The sequence below is a fragment of the Argentina silus genome (assembly GCF_951799395.1).
Source record: "Argentina silus genome assembly, chromosome: 22".
Lineage (NCBI taxonomy): Eukaryota > Metazoa > Chordata > Actinopteri > Argentiniformes > Argentinidae > Argentina > Argentina silus.
Window position 1 is genome coordinate 4,571,858 of NC_139676.1, and position 21,516 is coordinate 4,593,373.

Below are 21,516 nucleotides of genomic sequence, written 5' to 3' on the forward strand. Positions count from 1 at the left end.
AAGGTTCTGAAATGTTTAGTTTTAGCCAAGGCTAGTCAAAGCCTTTTCCATCCAGAACAGGATCACTGACTGTAGCAGCAGGTTTTTACACCATGGTCCCAGATGGCCAACAGTGCACAATGGTTTTCACCCCATCTCATCGCTTCATTCAGTCAGGTATCAGAGGACCCTGCCCACTAACTGGTTGAATGCATATACTGTACATGAGGACATCGGTTGGGATGAAATCCAGAGGCAGCTCTGGCTCTTCAGGACCAGGAATGGGTGACACACTGTTGGAGATTCACGAGATAGCAGTTGTCCTTTACCACAGACCTAGGATCAGATTCCCCCTACAGAGTACTCAACCATGAGGGGGATGAAGTCATACAGTATCTGATCGTGGGTCAGTGTTTAGGGGCAACTTCTCTCTACTCTGTTGGATATTGAGGCCAGGTTTTTAGACAGACCCTAAGTGCATGATGCTAGGGCAACGATGCAGAGGTAACTAGGTCCGTGGTCACAGAGGGGCGCCGGTGAGCGCCAGACCAAAAGTGTAGTGCAAAAGAAAGCGAAAAACGAAACAAAAAATGAACAGAAGAAAAGAAAAAAGTCCAAACAATCCTACAAGTAAGTAGTATCTAAGAAACTCACAAACATGCATCCCTGAATGACTTTTGTGTGTCTTTTCCTAAAAAGGACAGGTTAATGTTGCTTTCGTCCACTTAAAGAGTAGCAGAATATCCAAGGAGGAATGAAAGTTTTGCAGTGAAAGCAAAATGGCTACCTGGCGATAGAAGAGAAGGTTTTTGATTTAGATCCCTGGTGAGAGCTATCCATTACATAATTATCTTTAGTGTTGGATTAAAACATACACTTTACTTACCAATTTTACTAGTACTTCATGAAAGAGAGGAGGGGTTAGGGGACCATAATTTGTCAGTTTGTTCAAAGGATACATTTTCAACCCCCCTCCCTTGTTTTCCCCAAATTAGAATATAACACTGCCCAGATTGCATTTAAAAGCAATGACGGGTCAATGTATCAAGTTCAGAAAAAAGGGGGTGAGGGTTTGGGGTAATCAGCATGCTTTAGAAAATGTTAATTGTCACGTAACTCATGGCTTTTGACGCATTTGTTTCGCCGCTTGATATAAAAGCTAAACAAATGCTTGTACAGTGTCAAAGTGACGGCCGTATGAACCAGCTGATTAGTTTAGCTTAAATTTTTCTCTCCAGTTGGTTTTAGAATCCTCCTCATATCCCTGCATTTGTGCTCACCCAGATACTGCAAAGTAAATTGGCACAAATAAAGCCCCATCCGTTTCCAATTACTAAGTCATTTTTCCCAGGGTTTTTAGTTTGTCGTTTATCAACTTGTTTTCGAAATTTTACTCGTCTTTGAGATCTCCGCCCTCCGGTGGCCCATCCTCTTGTGGAGTGGCGGTTGGCGTAGTTTCCGATTCTGCAACGGAATCTTGGCCTTCCATCCTCATCATCAGTTTGAGCTTTTTCTTTGGAGGGTTCTTCAGGGTACCAAGGCGCTCCTTCACCTTGTACTCCAGAGTGCTGTGGGGAATCCCGTAGATGTTCTGGGCCTTGGACACACTCATCTTTCCGCACATAACCATGCCAATGGCCTCCTCCAGGATGTCACTATTGTACTGGCGATAACGCCCCCTCTTCTTCCTGGGCTGCTTAGAGCCAGGGTCTCCCTCAGGGTCGGAGGTCGGGTACGGTGGCCCAGAGGTGGACTGGTCCATGTCGGAGCTCCAGTAATCGGCTGCTCCATCCAGCAAGCCCCCCAGGCTGCCCCCTCGCCGGTTCTGCTTGGGCAGGATGGCCCTGAGCTTCCGGCTCAGGGCGTTCTCTCCAAGGCCGCCCCCCAACACCATGGCTCCGTACCCGTACAGGTCTGAGGCGTGGGAGTCCCAGGACAGGTCCATGCCCCGTACCTGAGGGATCTTCAGGTCCACTGGTGGGGAGTGGCCCTGCTCTCTCCTAGCCTCGTGGTGGAGCTTGGAGGTGTGGTGGTGGAGGCCTCCAGGACTCTTGGATGAGAAGGTCCCGTGGTGGTGGTGGTTGTCCAGGAACAGAGGCAGGTCTTTGAGGTCGCTGAGGACACTGCTGGCCTGCTTGAGCTTCAGCAGGCTGTCCAGGTGGGCCTTCCCGCCCCAAGGAGAGCCGTCCCGGGCCAGGAGGGGTTGGGACTGCCCATGATTGAGCAGGCCCGCAGACTCCAGACTAGCCAATGAGAGAGCAGGGGGCTGGCCCAGGAGGCGGTGCTTCTGGCTCAAGAGCTCCTCCTTGATGAGCAGAGAACGGGCCAATGGGGGCTTGAGAGGGGCAGTGCTGACATAGTCCCGAAACCCCTCCTGCAAGCTTCTCGGCAGCAAACCATCCTCATCTTCCACATCCCGGAGGGCATGGTCAACTCTCAGTGAGTGCCTGAGTGGACAGAGAAGGAGAGTGGTGTTACTAAACGCGGTAGAACCAACTAAGCAGGGCTTGGGTCATGGGGTCAATTTATTTTCAATTCAGTCATTATAATGAACATTAGACCTGGGTCAAGTACATACAGTGCCCTGCATAAGTAATGGGACAATGAAGCATATTTTCTTCTTTTGGCTCTGCACTTCAAAAGTTTGGATTTTAAATCAAACAAGTACTACTGTATGAGCTTAGTAAATTAGAGTTCTCAGCTTTTATTTGATGGTATTGTGTACATATTGAAGAAGAAATGACAACATTTTTTAATGCATGATCCCTCTATTTCAGGGTACCCAAAAGTAATGGGACAGATTTATCACATGTTTAGTATTTGAACAATCCTTTGCATGCAATAACCTGAGTCTGTACTGCAGCCATCTACAGTTGTTGATTGTTTTTGCCTAAAATCTTATTATCAGGATATTTTCAATTGGATTTAAACCTGAAAACTGACTTGGCCAGTCAAGACCTTTCCACTTTTTGGCCCTGAAAAAACTCCCTAGTTGCTATGGCAGTATGTTTTGGATCATTGTCTTATTGTGTGATGAAGCGCCATCCAATGAATTTTGAGGCATTTGCTTGCACTTGAGCAAGCAAGATGTTTCTATACACTTCAGAATACATTCTACTGATGCTGTCAGCAGTAACATGATCAATTAAGACAAGTTAGCCACTTCTAGTGGCAGCTATACATGCCCTAAAATTAAAACCCCCTCCACCATGTTTTATAGATGAGGTGGTATGCTGTAAATCTTGGGCAGATCCTTTTTTCTCCAAGCTTTCCTCTTGCAATCACTCTGGTACGTGATAATATTAATCTTATCTGTCCACAAAACCTTTTTCCAGACATTGCAGGCTTTTTAGGTACTTTTTAGCAAACTGTAACCTGACCATCCTTTTTCAGGATAACTTATGGTTTGCACATGGCTGTGAAGCCTCTGTAGTTTGGCTGGTGACATATTCTGTGGTTGGTAGTCTCTGATACACTCACACCTACCACCTGAAGAGTGTTCCTGATCTGTGGGTCTGCTTTTTGGGTGTTTTCTTAATTATGGTGAGCATTCTTCTGTCATCCACTGTGGAAGTCTTCCTTGGCCTATCAGCCCGTTTGCGATTGCTGAGCTCACCAGTGTTTTTTTTTTATGATGTTCCAAACAAGCCGAAGGTTTTGGCAATGTTTCTTTCTTTCCATTGTTTCTACAATCAATACTAGAACATTGACAGCTCTTATGCCTGCACAAATGACGGAATACACCTGACTTACCAGAAACACCTGTCTAGCCAATTGCCCCATTACTTTTGGGTACCCTAAAATAGGGGACTATGCATGAAAGTGTTGTAATTTCTGAATGGTGAAATCAATACAATATGTACACAAATACTATCTAATAAAATCTGAGAATCTCTACATTAACCTAATAGTTTTGACCTAATTGTTTGATTTAAAATCCAAAGTGTAGAGCCAAAAGAAGAAAAAATGCTTTGCTGTCCCATTACTTGTTGGATATTAGAAAACATTTGCGGTGTGCTTGATTCAGTTTTGAGTTTACTATTTTGGGACTATTCAATTTTACTAGGCAAACTAAATCAAGTGCAGCTAAAGTATTTAACATTTGAGCCAGGTCTAATGAACATACATTCTCATGAAAACCCTCATGAGAGTAACAGGGGATTTTAAAACTACTTCCTGAATTGAGAGAATTCAATTATGTAATTGTCACTCGGTATTTCTCTCTGTGACAACGTTTATTTTACACTTCTGCAAAAAGTCATTGCAAAGACATCTTGACAGTAGTGTAATTAGAGACTTCTTAGTCCGTCTGCTTGACAAAGTAGTTGCTGATTAGTTGTTTCATGCCAGTTCATTACATGGGATGAAGAATTAGTTTCTGGTATGCCATTAAAAATAATTCAATTCTAGGTACTGTAGCCTGAACAATTACATACATTACACTCATTACGTTATTCTTTTCACTTATTTCTTCTCCACAATTAAGGTGCTCACAATAAAACAATTTACGCTAAAGGTATTTCATCAAGCGTGTAATACTTATCTAGTGACACAGAACACGCTGAATCATAACTTGCTTCTACATTTTCAGATATACTATTGATATCATTGAAATTAATTAACTTTTCCTCCAGTAAGAAAGCAACCTCTTTTGAATTGAATGGTGATGCTACAGAGATGTAGAATACAGTGTGTAAACAGAAGGAGCGCAGTGTAAGCCACCATGCATACCAGCAGTGTCTGCTAAACTAATAAATAATGCAGCAACAATGAGAGGGGGGAAAACACAGAGGACACAGCATGAATCACAATTATCACAATACAGATCCTCTATTGGGAAAATGCATTCGTGAAGACAGCACGTAAACAGGTACATGCTGGAAATGGTAATAGTGTAACAAAAGAATGATGCTCTGAAAAACCACATGGCTGCGTAGTTTAGTAGCCTGTTGGTCTGGTTTGCATTTAAAGCAGTTAAAATATTAAGATATTTTGGTTACAATTTATTTCACTGTCTACTTACATTATATTTACTTGAAATAATAATTACTTGATGTAATGGTTAATGTAACTTTGGTAATGGTTTACTTTCCAGTCCCATTTCAGCTAGTATTTATTCACTACATAATTACGCAGTGAGTTAACACTTTACAATCAGGATACATGAATAAATGCCATATTAAACATGACTTAATGTATTCACAATGTCTTTCTCATGCTTAATAAATATTAAATATTAAATGAGTATGTTTGCCGTATTGGTTCACTACAATAAAATACAAGCACATATCAAATCAACAATTCATGGCGAACTGAACTCAGGGAGACATACATTTAAATCATAAAGATGTTTTCTTTAAAACAAAGCAATTCAAACTGCCCATGGGAGTCCCCAGCAGGGGGTTTCTCACAGTGGGGCCTCTGGCTCATCTTAAACAATATGGGGTTAACCAGGGGAGTTTAGATGGAAACAGCCATTGACCCTGGCAGAAATATATTCCATTAAACATTAAACTTGCTCTACATTCCATGCAAACTTTGTTGAATACAATGCGCTGAATAAATATTCTATCCAGGTTCAAGATCCTAGTGACAACTGACAAAGAACAAGACCTTTAAGGATCTTGAACAAGATCTGAATCAAGATTTTAATCAGGAAACCTGAGGTTCAACCAAGATTATCTGTTTACCATGCCTATGGTTGGGTTTGGGAGAGACGGTACATGTATGGGGGTGGGGGCTAGTGGGGAGTGAATTCAGGCATCACACCCCCCCCCCTCTGGTTAATATTACATGACTTGATCGTTAAAAAAATCCCACAGCACCACTGAGGTGTGTATTACAACGGCTCATCCCTCGTCCCCTCCCTACATTACAGAGTTGAGATGAACAACACGTATCGAGCTTCTACGATCCATCATTCACCTTTTGGAACATAAATATTCCTGGTGTCTGTCGACTGCCAACTGTATTTACTGCAGTAATTTATTCCCACTTAACGTGGGAACTTAGTTTGACTGTGAATCATTTAAATTTGACTTCGAGGCATAATCCAGTATCAATAAATGATATCGCCGCGTTGTTGGCGACGAATCGATTAAGGGAATGAAAAGAGACAAAGAGAAACCGTCGGTCCAAGGCTTCTCTCGAGTCTCAAACGTGGTCTCGCATTGAACCTGCGCAGAGCATGATGAATTATAAATACACGTGCATAATACTTAGATACCAGGGGAGGCTGGTGGAGGCAGACATAACACATTGATCACAGAATGAAGAGACGATGAAAGGCGGGTGGGCGGTGGCTTTGGTCGCCTGAGGGAAACCAAGTGCAGTGGAAGCACGTAACGCCATGCCTAGCTCTCCAGCTACAGCTGCTCTCTGACCTGCCTTTCATACCGGCAATAGTCAGTAGTTATCTGCCATATATAGTGACTTGTTTTACATCACACAGGCCGGAGGGGAAAACCTTACAGTCTCTTCTTCGTTTATTGTTGGGCTGCTATATAGAGTAGAAATATACACTCTTTCGTATCTTGTATTTCATGAAACAGATCAATAGATGGAAAGGAGAGGTGTGTCAGAGTAGGGGTAGGACCGAGATGCAGACACAGGGGCTGTGTTGTGGGCAGCAACACTAACCACCAGAACAAACGCAGGCTACCTTCTGGTCCGGTTGGGTTTGGCGACTAAGCCGTTGACTACGGGCGTGGAGGTGAGGCTGTGAGAGCATTTGAGGGTTAGGGTTAGACTTACCCCTTGACTGTGGGCGTGGAGGTGAGGCTGTGAGAGCGTTTGAGGGGGGTGCCGCCCGTGTTGAGGTTCTTCTTGGTGGAGAGGTCCAGGACTCCGTCTGAGGATCGGAACACACAACACCACATTTCAGAAGGAGGACACTGTTTATCGCGCCTAGAATATGATTTACTGGTATCTACAGTTTACTGTGGTGCATGTGTGTGTGTGTGTGTGTGTGTGATTATATGAATCAATAAGCCTGAGAAGGAGTACTGTGTACAGTATGAACACAATGCGATAAACATCATATTCATAGTCAAAATAACCATTACCATTATTTTACCCTTTCCATTGAACCACACTGTTTATTGACAGCTTGTGTGTGTGTGTGTGTGTCTTCCCATCCTCCACTGGGTAATCCCCAAAGTGCAGCTGACCCTACAACCCGTCCTATAGGAACAGTCTGACCGCCTCTTTAATCTTCAGGGCTTTTTGGTTGTTTAATCAGATGAGGGAAAAAAACAAGGTGATGTGATATTAAAATAAACGGGTGGGAGGGAAATATTTATGTGTGTGTGTGTGTGTGTGTGTGTGTGTGTGTGTGTGTGTGTGTGTGTATACGTGTGTGTGTGTATACGTGCATTAAGGGATAATCCTCCCGAAATGTCCATAGGGTAAAGGTCACGTGGGGGTTTTAAAAATGGGGGAGGTTTTTAGATTCAAACATTTGTTTTGGAAAGGAAAGCTCCCTTTGAAAGCAGATTCTAAAGATTGTGAAGTGGGTGAACGATTAAATGCAGGGTAGAGATAGAAATCTAGGATGGCCTGGGGGGGGGAGGCTTTTTCCTGACCATTACAAAAAAGCCTGCTTTTTTTCCTAGCCAGGTCATATGGAAAGGAAAAACTCAGGCCCATCCAGCCATTTCATTGAGGGTTAGCCACTCGTTCTGATCCACTGAGCCTACTGAATTATAGGGGAGTTACCGAGTTATAACGCAGTTATAGAGGTGTTAAGATGAGTCAGAGGAGAAAAGGATGAATTATGGGAGTTATAGAACAATCATAGACGAGTCCTAGAAGGGCCATAGAAGAGTCATAGAGGGCTCATAGAAGAGTCATAGAGGGCTCATAGAAGAGTCCTAGAGGTTTAAAAAATAATGGAAGCCTGAGTAAGTTCCAACAGCCAAGACGAGACTGGACAGTTTTAGAATGTTTAGGTAGAACGAGGCGTGGGAGCTCAGATCACAGCGGTGAGCAAATTATGTTAAATAGTGTTACCTTTGTAATCTGTCTAGCTAGAAAGCTTCTAATCAGCCACCTTTTGACAAAATTGCTAAAACGCCTCTGTCTCGACTTCCAGCCTCAAATCAAGTTGACCTGTTGAAGTTCTAAAACCCCGTACTTCAGATCAACAAAACTGCTCGTTAATAACCGCCCTGTCTTGTCTCAGCTGTTGTATCTGAACCGTCCTTAAGTGAGTTCTACAGGGTTTCAAAGAAAGTTCTAGAGGAGCTCTAATGAAGATGCAAAGTATCAAGGGACGTTCCATTGGAGTTTTAGAGGGATATATATTATTATCACTACTATTATTATTATTATCATTATTATTATTATTATTCTATAAGATAGTAGTCATGTCTGGCCAGACCTGGTGAGGTGGTGGTGGGCTGGGGTTCGGCCCTCTTCACCGTGAGGTCCAGCGGGGAGTCCTGGTCGGCCATGAGCAGCTTGCTGAGGACGGGGTTCTGTGCAGAGGCAGCAGCACCGGTCACGGTTCCGGTACCGTTCCCGGTGGCAGAGGAGGGCGCGGCGACGGCAGTAGGGCTGAGGCCCGGGCCCGGGGTGGGGGACGGGGGGTCGTGGGCGGGGAGGGCCAGGGGGGCTGGGGCCGGGGCGAGCGAGGCCGCTCTCGGCAGGCTTTGGTCCTTGATGCCGTTGGGCAGGGGGGGCAGGGGGTTGTCCTGAGTAGAGCTGGTTTTTGAGGTATATTCGGCAGCGAACTGGCGGATCATTCGCTGCATTATCTCGCGAGCCACTAGAGGGATGTGGGGGTCAGAGAAGCTTGGGAGGTCTGCTAGAGAGAGAGGTGGGACACACACACAAAAGAAAGAAACAAGGTTACACACCTGTTTGTTTGGAAACCAATTTAGTCATTTTCCATTTATATATTCAAATGATTCACTTTAATATAATTGTTAAAGACACATTTGTGTGTTTTATGAATCTGTACATAAGAATTCTTGAAGCAATCCAAATCCACACTAAAAGCAATCTCAACAAACACACATTAGGGGTATAACGGTTCACGGAACTAAGTTATACTGGACTTATCAGCTTTGATAAAACGTTTGGCATTTGTCCTGGGGCATCTATGACCCTGCTCCAGTCAATTCCATTTAAACAAAAATGGGTATTCGTTGACATTTAGGAAATAGTACAAATGAAAGGTACATTGGCAGGAAGGAAGCAACAAGCTCTTGTAAAAAAAAAAGAAGAAAAAAAAGAAAGAAAAAGAAAAAGTTCTCAAGAAGACCTTCCTAGTTGTTTCTGCTGTGTGTGTGCATGTCCATATACTAGATGTGTGTATACCAATACATAGTGCGAGTGTGTGTGTTTGTTCAGCTATATATAGCAGCCGCTCAGGGTTGAATGTGAACCCAGATTGATTGGACAGAACCCATTGATTGGACCAGCATCTGGTTCCAAATGAGCTAAATAACGATACACTGTTTATGGTTCAACACAGAAGGAGCCCTTTCCTGTGGCTGAGAAGAGAAGACTTATACCTGGTCATGTAGCTGAGGCCTTCATCTAAACTCAACTTACAGTTGAAACATAGATTGAGTATGGTATTGACCTTTTTACAGGAATCAAACCCACAACTGGGTCTCGCGTAGCCATACTGCCCAAATCGTGTTGTTCTCACGCCTCTTTTGGAGGTCTGGAGAATGTTAGATAAGCCGTTCTGGCTTGGATTGAGCTGGACAAAACAATGAGAGAATGTGCTCCTAATTTCATTGGATGTTACATTCCAAGAACCCTCCCCCACATGCCCGTACAATGGTTACTTGTTGTTATGTGCGTGTTTTTTTACGACAGGGTAGGTCTATTTTGCAGAGTTGTTGTTATGCTAGCTTGCAAAATTGAAGAAAATGGAAGAAAACATGATGGAAAAACTTGGGAGCTCCGCCCAGGCAAGGTATTTGATTGGTTTAACATGTTGCAAGGCGTCATTCATTTCAAATGGGTTTCCACCCCTTTGTAGATACTTCCTGCAAAGGATTTCCCCAGGGTTCACGCACAAAGCCTAGCAAGTTATGGTCTACAAGCTTTGGTCCTTCCTTCTCAGAGGACATCATCTACTAGAACTCCAACTTGAGAATGAACTAAAACCAGTGTTAATGAATCATCTGGTGGACTGGTTAACAGTGGTCCAGGGACCGGGGGTTGTTTAAATGTTCCCTTACTCTTTCTGTAAAGGACAGCATTGAGGAACTCTTCGGCTTGCTTTTCCAGGCGGTTGATCTTGGACTGTTCCTGTTTGCAGTCGTCCGACTCTGAGAACACCTGGGTGTTGTTGTTGCCGGCCAAGTGTTCCTGGAGTAAAACATGACAGGAGACAAGCTCATCAAAAAGATGTTACTCGCTCCATTGAAAGCAATGCATAAAACCTTCCTAAGATTGACCTGAACATTACAGAACATCAAAAACATGATCTGATTCAGGATACAAAGAGAATGGAGGGGGCTGGGGGGGGGGGGGGGGGGGGTTCAAAGAGTCTCTACATACAAGAAAACAAAAGCCTTTGTTGGGTATGCACTTCAGGGATGGGGGGGACAGGGGTCTGGATTGGCGGGGAGATGACTACCATCTTTTTAGAAGCGAGTTAAGTGGAAAAAAATAAAAGACAACAAAGAAGCGGCCATTTCTTAAGTTGGCTTCTTCAGTTAATTTAAATAACCCTCCCCCCTCCCCCCCGCTCCCTCTCTCCCTCTGTCGCAATCCCACTCCCTTTCTATCTCCCTCATACTCAACCGGGAGTTTGCATAGTTGCAGATCAATGAATCAATTGTTTCCGTCCTCTGTGGGGTTCTGTGGCATTTCGCGCAATTAAACGGGCGCAGTAAAATATCAGGGGCTGTGGCTAGAGATGAGCAGAGAGAGAGGGACAGAGTTGGTTTTGGATGCCAGATGGCTGACCTTGGGGGTTGAAAAAAGGTCAAGTTGAAAAAAAAACGAGCCGAGCGCTGGCGTGGCGACAGTGGGACTCGTCTTTGTTGAGGTCTTGTGCTCGTCCCGTGTCTAACAAAGACAAAATGGTGGACGCCGCCCCAAACAACACACAGGAGCCATCAATTAAAAAAGGTCTGGGAGAGCGCCGAGACTAAAAGCAATGAAAACATACATTCCGGGAGACAGAAAAAGGGGCGGCCATTTTAGGAGGGGGAGACATGGGCTGTGTACGGTATCGGCTGCAACATACTTAATACTCCCTGATAATCAAATTTCATACCCCAGATTGCAATCTGACATGCTGGTCTTTTCTAGTACACTAGGCTGCCACTTATACTCGTATAATAGTAGTATGAAAGTATGTGACATCAACCATAGAGAGAGACGCGGTGTGATAGGGCTTGAGGGTGTATTGTGGTCGGTGTGTAAGTAAGTTTTGCTTTTGTTCGACAAGCTGATTGACTACCTCTAATGCACTGTGTGTGGTGTATCAATTGTCTGTGAGTGAGTGTGTGTGTGTGTCTGTCTGTCTATTTGTGTGGGTACCATCACCTTCCTTCTCTAACAAAAGGAACGTCACAGTCAAGTGTAGGAATCTTGTGCCTTATCCTTTCCCCTCACCCCCCCCCCCCCCCCCCCGCATCCTCTTTCAGAGACTAAATTGGGGTCAAGACCATAACAGTCCAACAACAACAAAAATAACAAGTGACAAAATACACAAAAGGGTAAAACACACAGATGGACACATATGGGGAGAGAGAGAGAGAGAGAGAGAGCATGAGAGAACACAACAACAAAAGCAACTTTAACCACATCAATTACCTTCACTTTCTCTCGTCTTAAGCAGCAAAAGAGACAATTTTCATCCAACGACCAATCCGACACTCCCTCCGGCTCGCAATCTGTGGTAGCAAGAGAGGAGACATGTCAGAAACAATACGGGTTCCGCTGACAGCACTTTGAGGGCTAAGCGAAACACAAAAACAACAACAACAACAACCACCACAACATAATATACAACATAACAGCAACTAATGATTTCACATATTCACTTAACACGTCTCGGTATGAACACTGATAAAAATAGCGACTGGCTTTTTGACTGGCTGCGGAGTTCCATTTCATACATAGACCAAGACCATCATCACCTCTAACATACACCATTAAATAACTCCAATCAGCGTTTGCGTGTGTGTTTGTGTGTGTGTCTGTGTGTGTGTGTGTGCGTGCGTACGTACGTGTGTGTGCGCGTGCATGCTGACAGAAAATTGTTTCTCGCCACCTGTGTTAAGCAGTCTCTGACTCCTCACACCTACAGTCATGATTAATCAAATTAAAAAACAAAACAAAAAAAACATCACGCTCTCTCAGCACAGGTGTGTGTGCGGCATGTATAGGTGTGTGTGAGTGAGTGAGTGAGTGAGTGAGTGAGTGAGTGAGTGAGTGAGTGAGTGAGTGTCTTTGTGATAATTGAGTCTTTGAGAGGAAACATGACTTCTGTCACAGTTTGGGGCGGCGGGGCCGGAGGTCTCTCCAGATACGTGACTGCCTGTTTGCGACAGATGTAGCACGCGTGTGGCGTCTCTCTGTTTGTGTGTCTAGTCATTAACCCCCGCTCTGTGCTCGCCTTCCTATGCAGCGCCACGTCGCGACGGACAGAGAGAGGGAACGCTGAATGAGTCAATAAAAGACAAAAGAAGGGGATTAAAAAAAGAAGGCTGACAGCAGGCGTGATACTGAGGAACATTGAGAACTGGTTGTCTTTCTATTATATGTGCAAAAGGAAGGTGGGGGGGGGGGGGGGGGGAGTGGAACTCCGAGTCTGGACTGTTGCCATGGCGTTCAATTTCTTTAAAAAAAACACACAAAAAAACAACCAAAGCTATTGAACAAGATAGGGAGAAGAACAAATAAAAAAGCCCACACATTCCGGCGACACAGCGATACAGGACCAACTCTCATTCTATACTTGTATACACGAGGCGTCTGAAAGAAAGAGAATAGAGCTTGGGTCTTGAAAAGAGGATGAAAAAAGGATATGTTCTTTTCACATTTCCATTCAGAGAAATCCAATCTATTCCTGAACAATACAAACAAAAACGTTTTCTCTCTCTCGCTATCTACATTGTGTGTCATTACTTAGATAGGTGGACTGTAGGTTTTATCATGAAGCAATAGATACACTTATCTTTTTACCCATGATGCACTGAAAGGCCAAAGGTGATGTGTGTGTGTGGCCCCCGTGGTTCAACCAGTTACAATAACCCTGGGAACAAGCCAATTAGCTACAGTCCAACTGCTAACGTGATCCCCTACCCTTTTGTACTTAACTGTGAGAGGGAGAGAGAATGAGAGAGAGCAAGAGTGTGAGTGTGTGTGTGTGTGTGTGTGTGTGTCTCAGAATATGTGCGCGTGTGTGTGTGTGTGTATGTGTGTGAGACTGGGTGTGTGTCCGCGTGTACGTACATGTGTGTGCGTGTCTCAGAATGTGTGTGTGCATGCGTGATTGTGTGTGTCTTGCTATATGCATGTTTGAGCGAAAAGACACGCCCGAAGAATTCTAAAAATGTATTAAGTTGGTGGGGGATGTGTCACATGTCTTGAAGCAGTCATGTTGACCTTATTTCCCATGATTTGGAGTGAGAGAAATCTGGAGCTGTGCGTGCAAGGCTTGGTTAAAGGGATAGTTCACCCAAATAGCTATTCTATTTCTCATTCTCTAAATGAAAAAACCTAGAGCTCTACAGCACTCAAGCTAATTATCATGTTTCAAATTTCATGCCCAAATCATCTCAAAGTTACTCTGAAGGGAATTGTATGGCTCGAATAGTTTTAAGTTACTTCGATTTGGACGATGGTTAAAATGAAAAGTGATTTTGTAATTTCAGTGAACTATCCCTTTAAACACTGGTGCCACCCAGCATTTCATTCACAACAAGAGCAAGTTACCGATAGAGCAACTATCCTCCACTATCCTACCCGCCTACCCTATCAGCCTACACGTCCCAAAATTAAAGTCTTAAATGCTAACTCTGATGATTAGGGATGCACATTTCAGTTATTTTTGCCTTTGGCTAACCAACCCACATTAACCTGTTATTAACCAGTTAAAAAGTTCCAAAATGTAAAAGACGTGACCCACAAAAAATACAAATGCATGGGTTGGGAGACGGGTGGTATAATCAGCTGGCTTTTGGTCCATGAGGAAGGCCCTCAGCTCTGATGGAGAATGCATGACTGTCTGTTTACCTCAGTGCTGAAGCTGAGGTGATATCTTGCTGCAGTCTCTATTTTTATATTTTTGCTGAATTCAAAGATTGTCTACATGATTCGCTCATCCTGGGCTAATCATTCCTTCCTCTCAAGCGGAGAGAAACATATCAGTATCAATGTATCAATCCAGGCGGCTCAGTAAACATTGCAACATTGTATCATAGGGCAGCTGGTGAGACCTTTTTGTTGAAATAACTATCATTTTGGCATAATGTTTAAAATGTCAAACTGTCTCCTTAAATGTGACGTGATGTTGTTTTTCTTAATGAGACCACTTCCCTGTACTAGCTTTTGAGGCTGGAGTCATGTAGGTTTCACTGGCTGGAACAAATTCCACCTCTACGTTTTGGATCGCATTTTTGCCAAATGAGTATGTTGTAACTAGCGCTGGAGTTCACCTTTAAAAGTAGCCAATCAGGGGAGAGCGGGGTGACTAGCGGCAGAGATAACTAGCCAAGTTGAAGACATTTCACTCAGTGGCCTTCTGTCACGCATGTCGTTTTGCGCATATTTGCACCAACAAAACGGAAATTATCAAAATAATATCACTTATCCTGGTCACGTCATATGACTGAGTCTACAACTGACCTCACTTCAGCAACAAAAGGAAACTTCTACATACTACATTCTTCGAAGGGTGCCGGTTCACAATGTATAAGTGGTTCACGAATGACAGGATGAACTGCAGAAATATTTGAGTTGAGAATATGTTTGGAATTACATTTAAGAAATAGAAAGAAAACGGTACTTTTTGTTCCCGACAAAACAAGCTAACAAAGAAACAAACAATGGTATATTTGCCATAGGAATGTGTTATTTTTGCATTCCCCTCCTCCAGATCTGTAGCTACAGTTTGATAGACAAAGCAAAATGCCCCTGGCTTTCAAACACTAAACCATCATGCTAAAGGAGTGAGCTGCGGTTGAAAGCTGGAGTGAGCGTGTTAGGAAGACAAGGGCTGTTGAAGTACACTCAAAAACTCCTTTCACACACAAACGCCGGCAACATTTGCTGCATTTCTCATTCACACTGCTCTCTGAATGCCTCCAAAAGTAGCCGAGTAGCCTTTCACACACAACATAAGGAATGCTGTAAATGCTGTAAATGTGTGTGAGGATATGCTTGTGGGTTTGCGAGGGTGCCTGTCTATCTATTCCATTGGGTCTACACTAGTGTCAAACGTAATAAATACCGCACCCTCAACTTCAAAACTCCTAGTCATACACATATGTAACTATTAGCTGAAGAGACGCATCAATATCAGTTATGGTTTTGTTGAATAGTTTATGACTGGTTTGAGGCTGAAACTGAAGTTTGAGTTTCACGTTGTAATCATGGTATGGTTGTACATTTTGACAGCGCATATTTTAGCCGGGCTACTTTTTAAATCATTCCGATAATTGTTAGCGAGTTGTTATATTAAATATTAAATATTTTCAAGTCATTCACTTTTGGAAAATGAAGAGAATGACTATGAAAGTGTCATGGGCAAATATGGCAAATACTTTTTCCCTAAATGGAACTAGCGAGCATGTTTTTATCAGCCAGGAAAAAGAAAACGATCCCACTGGGTGTTGTATCCCTTCATTCCTGATTGCACCCATTTACTTACGTACAGGATTGCGTCATGGCAACGCATAGAACATTCTGCGTCGATATGCCTGCATGACCCCAGACCTATTCACACACACACACCTGTAGCCTGCATTCTGCCTGCATCATGACTAGGAAGACATTGCAGGAGACCATTTTCCTGCACTGACCCCTTCACACAGACCACGACGCCTGCAAAACACCTGCAACCGGCAGGATACGACCTCAGTGTGAATGGGGTTGAAAAGGTTCTACCTAAACGTTTTTTTAAAAAAAAAGGGTTCGTGGGCTTGTGCCTGTAGGAGAACACTTTTTGGTTCGACCTAGAATCCTCTGACAAAGTTTTCCACAGACGGTTCTACATGGAACCAAACACGATTCTATGTAGAACTAAAAAAGGTTTCTCCTAAAAGGGACACCACAAATAACCCTTTTTAACCTCGTTTCTAAGAGCGTAACCGTGCTGGCAGCAGTCTAATGATCAGTGTGGTCTTTTTCTTTTTTTTTTTTGATCTGCTCGTACATTTTTGAGGGGCTATATTCCTTTTAGGACGATGACTGGGTGACTGTGTTAGCGTTAGCATAGCACATTTAGATCATCATGCAGTTATGTTGACACTCTAGTGATGTTGACATTCTGCAGTGTGTGACATAGGGGCTTTCATAGTGGATTGGACAGATATTTCGGTGACTCAGAGAACATGCTTACCTTGAAAAAGTGTGATGTCTTTGACTAGTCCTGGCCCAAACAACCCTTCCAAGATGCTTTCAAAGCCTGTTGAAAAGAGAGAGAGAGAGACACTGAGTGCTCCAGGGCCTTTTGTAGAAAAAAGGGAAAGATATGCGCTCGTATCCGCTTTTGCATAATCTGAGACAACCCCGCACCCACACACACTCAAACAAACAAACAAACATGCACGCACGCACGCACACACACACACACACATACACACACATACACACACATGCGTGCACGCGCACACACATACACACACATACACACACACATGCGTGCACGCGCACACACACACACACACATACACATGCGTGCACGCGCGCACACACACACACACACACACACACACACACACACACACACACACACACACACACACACACACACACACACACACACACAGGCTTTGCTTTTCTTCTCTCCTCTTTAAAAGCAAATCACCCCATTTACCTAATATAATACCAAGAGCTAATGTCACTCACTTTTTAATAACTGTAAATACTGGATTCAGCTGTTGCCTGGCAACCACATGGAGTAACACAAATACATATTGCAGACCCCCCCCCCCAACAAATATAGGAGTCATGGTGGAGCACACTATGAACACCTTTAGATGGAAGATTGGGGGGGGGGGGGGTTGCCTGAAGTGGATGGTTGGAGGGGTGCAGTGGATGGTTGGGGGGTGCAGTGGATGGTTGGGGGGGGGGGGGGTGGAGTGGATGGTCACACAGATGATTCACTTACTTTAGCCAAATGTACTTGTTGTAAGTCACTTTCGATAAAGGTGTCTGCTAAATGTCTAAAATGTAAAATGTAAAAATGCAGTGGATGGTTGGGAGGGGGGGGTGGATGACTGGGGGGGTGCAGTGGATGGTTGAGGGGGTGCAGTGGATGGTTGAGGGGGTGGAGTGGATGGTTGGAGGGAGTGGAGTGGATGATAGAGCAGACAGACAGAGAGGGGCAGCTAGAGCAGAGAGGGGCAGCTATAGCGCCACCTACTTCTCAGAGAGGATTCAACTGGCTTTGGAGAGTTAAGTTAACCTTTCACCTGTTTCTGACGAGGACAAACGGTTTTACCACTTAGGTAATGGGTGGCACAGGGAGAGGATGTGGTATATTGTGTGTGTGTGTGTGTTTGTATGATGACTGAGTGTACACCCCCCCACACATACATACACACACACACACACACCTGAACACACACACACACACACACCTCCAAACACACCTGAACACACACGCACACACAAACAATCACTCATACATATACACACACACACACACACACACACACACAAAATCACGCTAGGCTGAAAGGATGGTCAAGAACAGCGATTGATGTGATTTCAAAGATGGCTTGCCAATTTTCTTTCCCCAACTAAACTAGGGTGTAATGATTTGAGCACTGGCTGTCAAGACAGCCTTACCGGTCTGAACTAGTTAGTTAGAGAGTGAACATTCCCTGTTCTCTCTCCACACTTAGTACTGCGGGGGAAACAACACACATCACAAGTTCTCTTAAACCTGCACATGCAAAATTCATGCCTGCAACAAAGGCAGCTTTGATAACAAAAATCAGGTGCTTCAAAGATTTTTCAAAAGCAACCCCCTTCTCACCCAATATGCATGGAGAAATACAGGACTCTTTCAAGTCAAGGAAAAATAATTAGGGAGTAACATCAAGAAGTAGACAATATCAGCTTTTAATGTTAGAGTGACAAGCCGTTGTTGGGGGGGAGTTAAGAGACATTATTAAAAAGGTACACTACACCAAAAATGGCCAAAAAAAAAACGGTGTCCCCGAAATGGGATCTCATTGCACAGATGATGGAGGGTACTCTCTCCACCCACCCCCCCACCCCCCCCCCCCCCCCCACCCCCGGGTTACCGGGGAACACTTAGGAATGTAGGTCATGTAGATTACACTCTCGACGTTTACTACCAAAACTAAAGATGAATGAGCTAGCGGGGATAAGAAACTGGTTCTTACGATATTTCAGGATCATGAGTAATATGAATCTGAATACAAGCAAAAATATGACGTTAACAATGAACTAAGCTTGCAGAATGCACCTTGGGCTAGCTGTAAATAGACAGAGACACCATCACATCATACAGCAGGTTTTATGCGGGGCGTTCAGTGGCGTAGCACACTAAGGCGCATACCATATCATCGCAAGGTCCCTGGTTCGATTCCGGCCATCGACATATCCTGCATGTCATCCCTCCTCTCTCTCTCACCCATCCTTCCTGTCAATCTCTACCATCTCTATCCCAATAAAGCAGAAAAATACAGAAAAATTCAAAAAATAAATAAATAATTAAAAACAGTAGGTTTTATACTGCATTTCATTCCAAAACGCTATTTGATTCATGTTACATTTATCATAAAAAAACATAGCAATAATCAAGATCGATAACAACTTAAAGAATACGTATTTATGGAAATAATATATACAGTGCCCTGCATAAGTAATGAGACAGGGAAGTATTTTTTTCTTCTTTTTGCTCTACGCTCCAAAAGTTTGGATTTGAAATCAAACAGTTACTATGCGGTTAAGGTAGAGATTCTCAGCTTTTATTTGATGGTATTTGTGTACATATTAGTTTCACCATTTAGAAATTACAAAACTTTTTATGCATAGTCCCCCTGTTTCAGGGTACCTAAAAGTGATGGGACAGATTGATCAAATGTCCAAATTAAGCACTCATGTTTCGTATTTGGTCGGCAATAACTGCCTGAGCCCCATTGACCCCCAACGGACACTGAGCATATTCTCTGGTGATGCTCTGCCAGGCCTGTACTGCAGCCAACTTCAGTTGTTGTTTGTTTCAAGGTCTTTTTGCCTAAAATCTTATCATCAGGAAATGAAATACATGTTAAATTGGATTTAAATCTGAAGACTGATTTGGCCAGTCAATAACTTTACACTTTTTGGCCCTGAAAAACTCCCTAGTTGCTATGGCAGTATGGGGGTCATTGTCTTACTGTACAGTATGATGAAGTGTCATGCAATGAATTAGGAGGCCTTTGCTTGTATTTGAGCAGAAAACATGTTTCTGTACACTTCAGAATACATTCTGCTTTTGCCATCAGCAGTTACATCTTCAATTAAGTTTGCAGGAGTTTTATTTTTTTTTTTACAGATGAGGTGGTACGCTGTATATCTTGGGCAGATGATTTTTTTCTCCAAACTTTCCACTTGCAATCACTCTGGTACATGATAATATTAATCTTATATGTCCAGACCTCTGCAGGTTTTTAAGGCACATTTTAGCAAACTGTAAGTGACCATCTTTTTTTGAGGATAACTAGTGGTTTGCACCTTGTGAAGCCTCTGTAGTTCGGCTGGTGACGTGTTCTGTGGATGGTAGTCTCTGACACATTCACGCCTACCTCCTGGGGAGTGTTTCTGACCAGGGTTTTTTCTGAATTATGGTGAGCATTCTTCGGTAATCCACTGTAGACACCTGCCTTGGCCTACCAGCCTGTTTGCGATTGCTGAGGTCACTAGTTTTGATGTGACGGAACACACCTGACTTACCAGACACACCTGTCAAGCCAATTGTCCCATTGCTTTTGGGTACCCTGAAATAGGGGGACTATGCATAAAAAGTGATGTAATTTCTGAATGGTGAGATGGTGATAAGGAAATATAGGTAACATAGCTGCTCTCCTTTAAAATGTATCATGAAGGGTATTACATGACACATTACATGACACTGTGGCAGAGCAGAGAAGCTCCTTTAGCAACAGATAATTACAACCATGTTGCACTAAGGAGTGCTATAGGAGATCTTTTCTGCCTGCCGCAATAACACTGTACAACTCCTTCTCCGGCTGGCTCGATCGGGGTGATCAGAGTCAGGCTGGGGGATGTTAAATCATACTGGACTGTTCTTACTGTATATAATGTTTCAGATGTCTATTTTATTTTATTCTATTATTCTATTGTCACTTTATTTTGTTGTTGTTGTTTGTGATGTGAGCTGCTGTAACGCCTTAATTACCCCTGGGGGATCAACAAAGTACATATCTATCTATCTTCATGTCATGACGGCAACACGGAAAGTTCCTTTTGGATAATGGTGGATATAGCATTTTTCAACAAAACTCCGTTCATTATCAGAGCCAAGACTTGTTTCGGTTCCACACGTGAGATACATTTACACATTTACATTTATGGCATTTAGCAGACGCCTTTATCCAAAGCGACTTCCAACAAAGATAACCTGAGGGACATGGAGGCTAACATGAGAGAGAGAATCACAAGACGCTGCTCCTCATCAGACAAAGACAAAGGAAAGCTAAAGATAGCAATGTAAACAAACCAGACATTACTGTGATGTGTCCTTTAATTGAATACAAATCCTTAGTTTCCTGTAGTGCGGGTTTGCTTGAATACAACTCTCACTTTCCTGCAGTTCGGGTTCGATTGAATACAAATCTCTGTTTCCTGCAGCATAGGCCTAATTGTTTTGATTGATGTCCAGCCTAAATGGGAATCTAAATGATCTCCTCAATACTGTAAACAGCACAAGCCTATTCAGTTCTAATTCTACAAAGGCAGCCATCTTTGACCATCTGTGCTGTGTTTTGGGCGGGAAAGCAGTGCTTCAGCTCTTTCGTGGGAAAAACAATACCAACAACATCTCTCACGTTGCTTTAGCTACTGTAGGCTACTCACAGATTCAGGGCATGGAAATCCAAATAAATAACCCACATGCCAGAGAGGAAAATCTCCTTCATGGCCACAGAGGAATAAAACAAATTTCCATGAAGGAGAAACACAACACTGGAAGGAAGCAACGCAATCAATTTGAGACTGGGGAGGAGGGAAAGTCAGCAGCAGCATTTGGTTTGGACTTCCTTGTGACCATTAGGGCAGCTATATATAGAACAGTATGTGCATGAATAATTTACTATCACGAGGCATATAACAGGCTGTGCTCCAACGACCGATCAAATC

General features: G+C 43.5%; 1 protein-coding gene across 1 annotated transcript in view; it reads right to left on the reverse strand.

The window, feature by feature from the left end:
* Nucleotides 1-1,302: 1,302 nt before the first annotated feature.
* Nucleotides 1,303-21,516, reverse strand: part of lcor (ligand dependent nuclear receptor corepressor) — a gene marked incomplete at its 5' end in the record, with an annotated part of 40,236 nt that continues 20,022 nt past the window's right edge. The window contains 6 exons of the mRNA XM_083694014.1: nucleotides 1,303-2,426; nucleotides 6,733-6,829; nucleotides 8,360-8,785; nucleotides 10,179-10,308; nucleotides 11,767-11,846; nucleotides 16,520-16,585. Of these exons, the coding sequence (XP_083550140.1) occupies nucleotides 1,370-2,426; nucleotides 6,733-6,829; nucleotides 8,360-8,785; nucleotides 10,179-10,308; nucleotides 11,767-11,846; nucleotides 16,520-16,585 (1,856 nt within the window). The 3' untranslated portion in view covers nucleotides 1,303-1,369. The remainder of the gene's footprint in view (nucleotides 2,427-6,732; nucleotides 6,830-8,359; nucleotides 8,786-10,178; nucleotides 10,309-11,766; nucleotides 11,847-16,519; nucleotides 16,586-21,516) is intronic.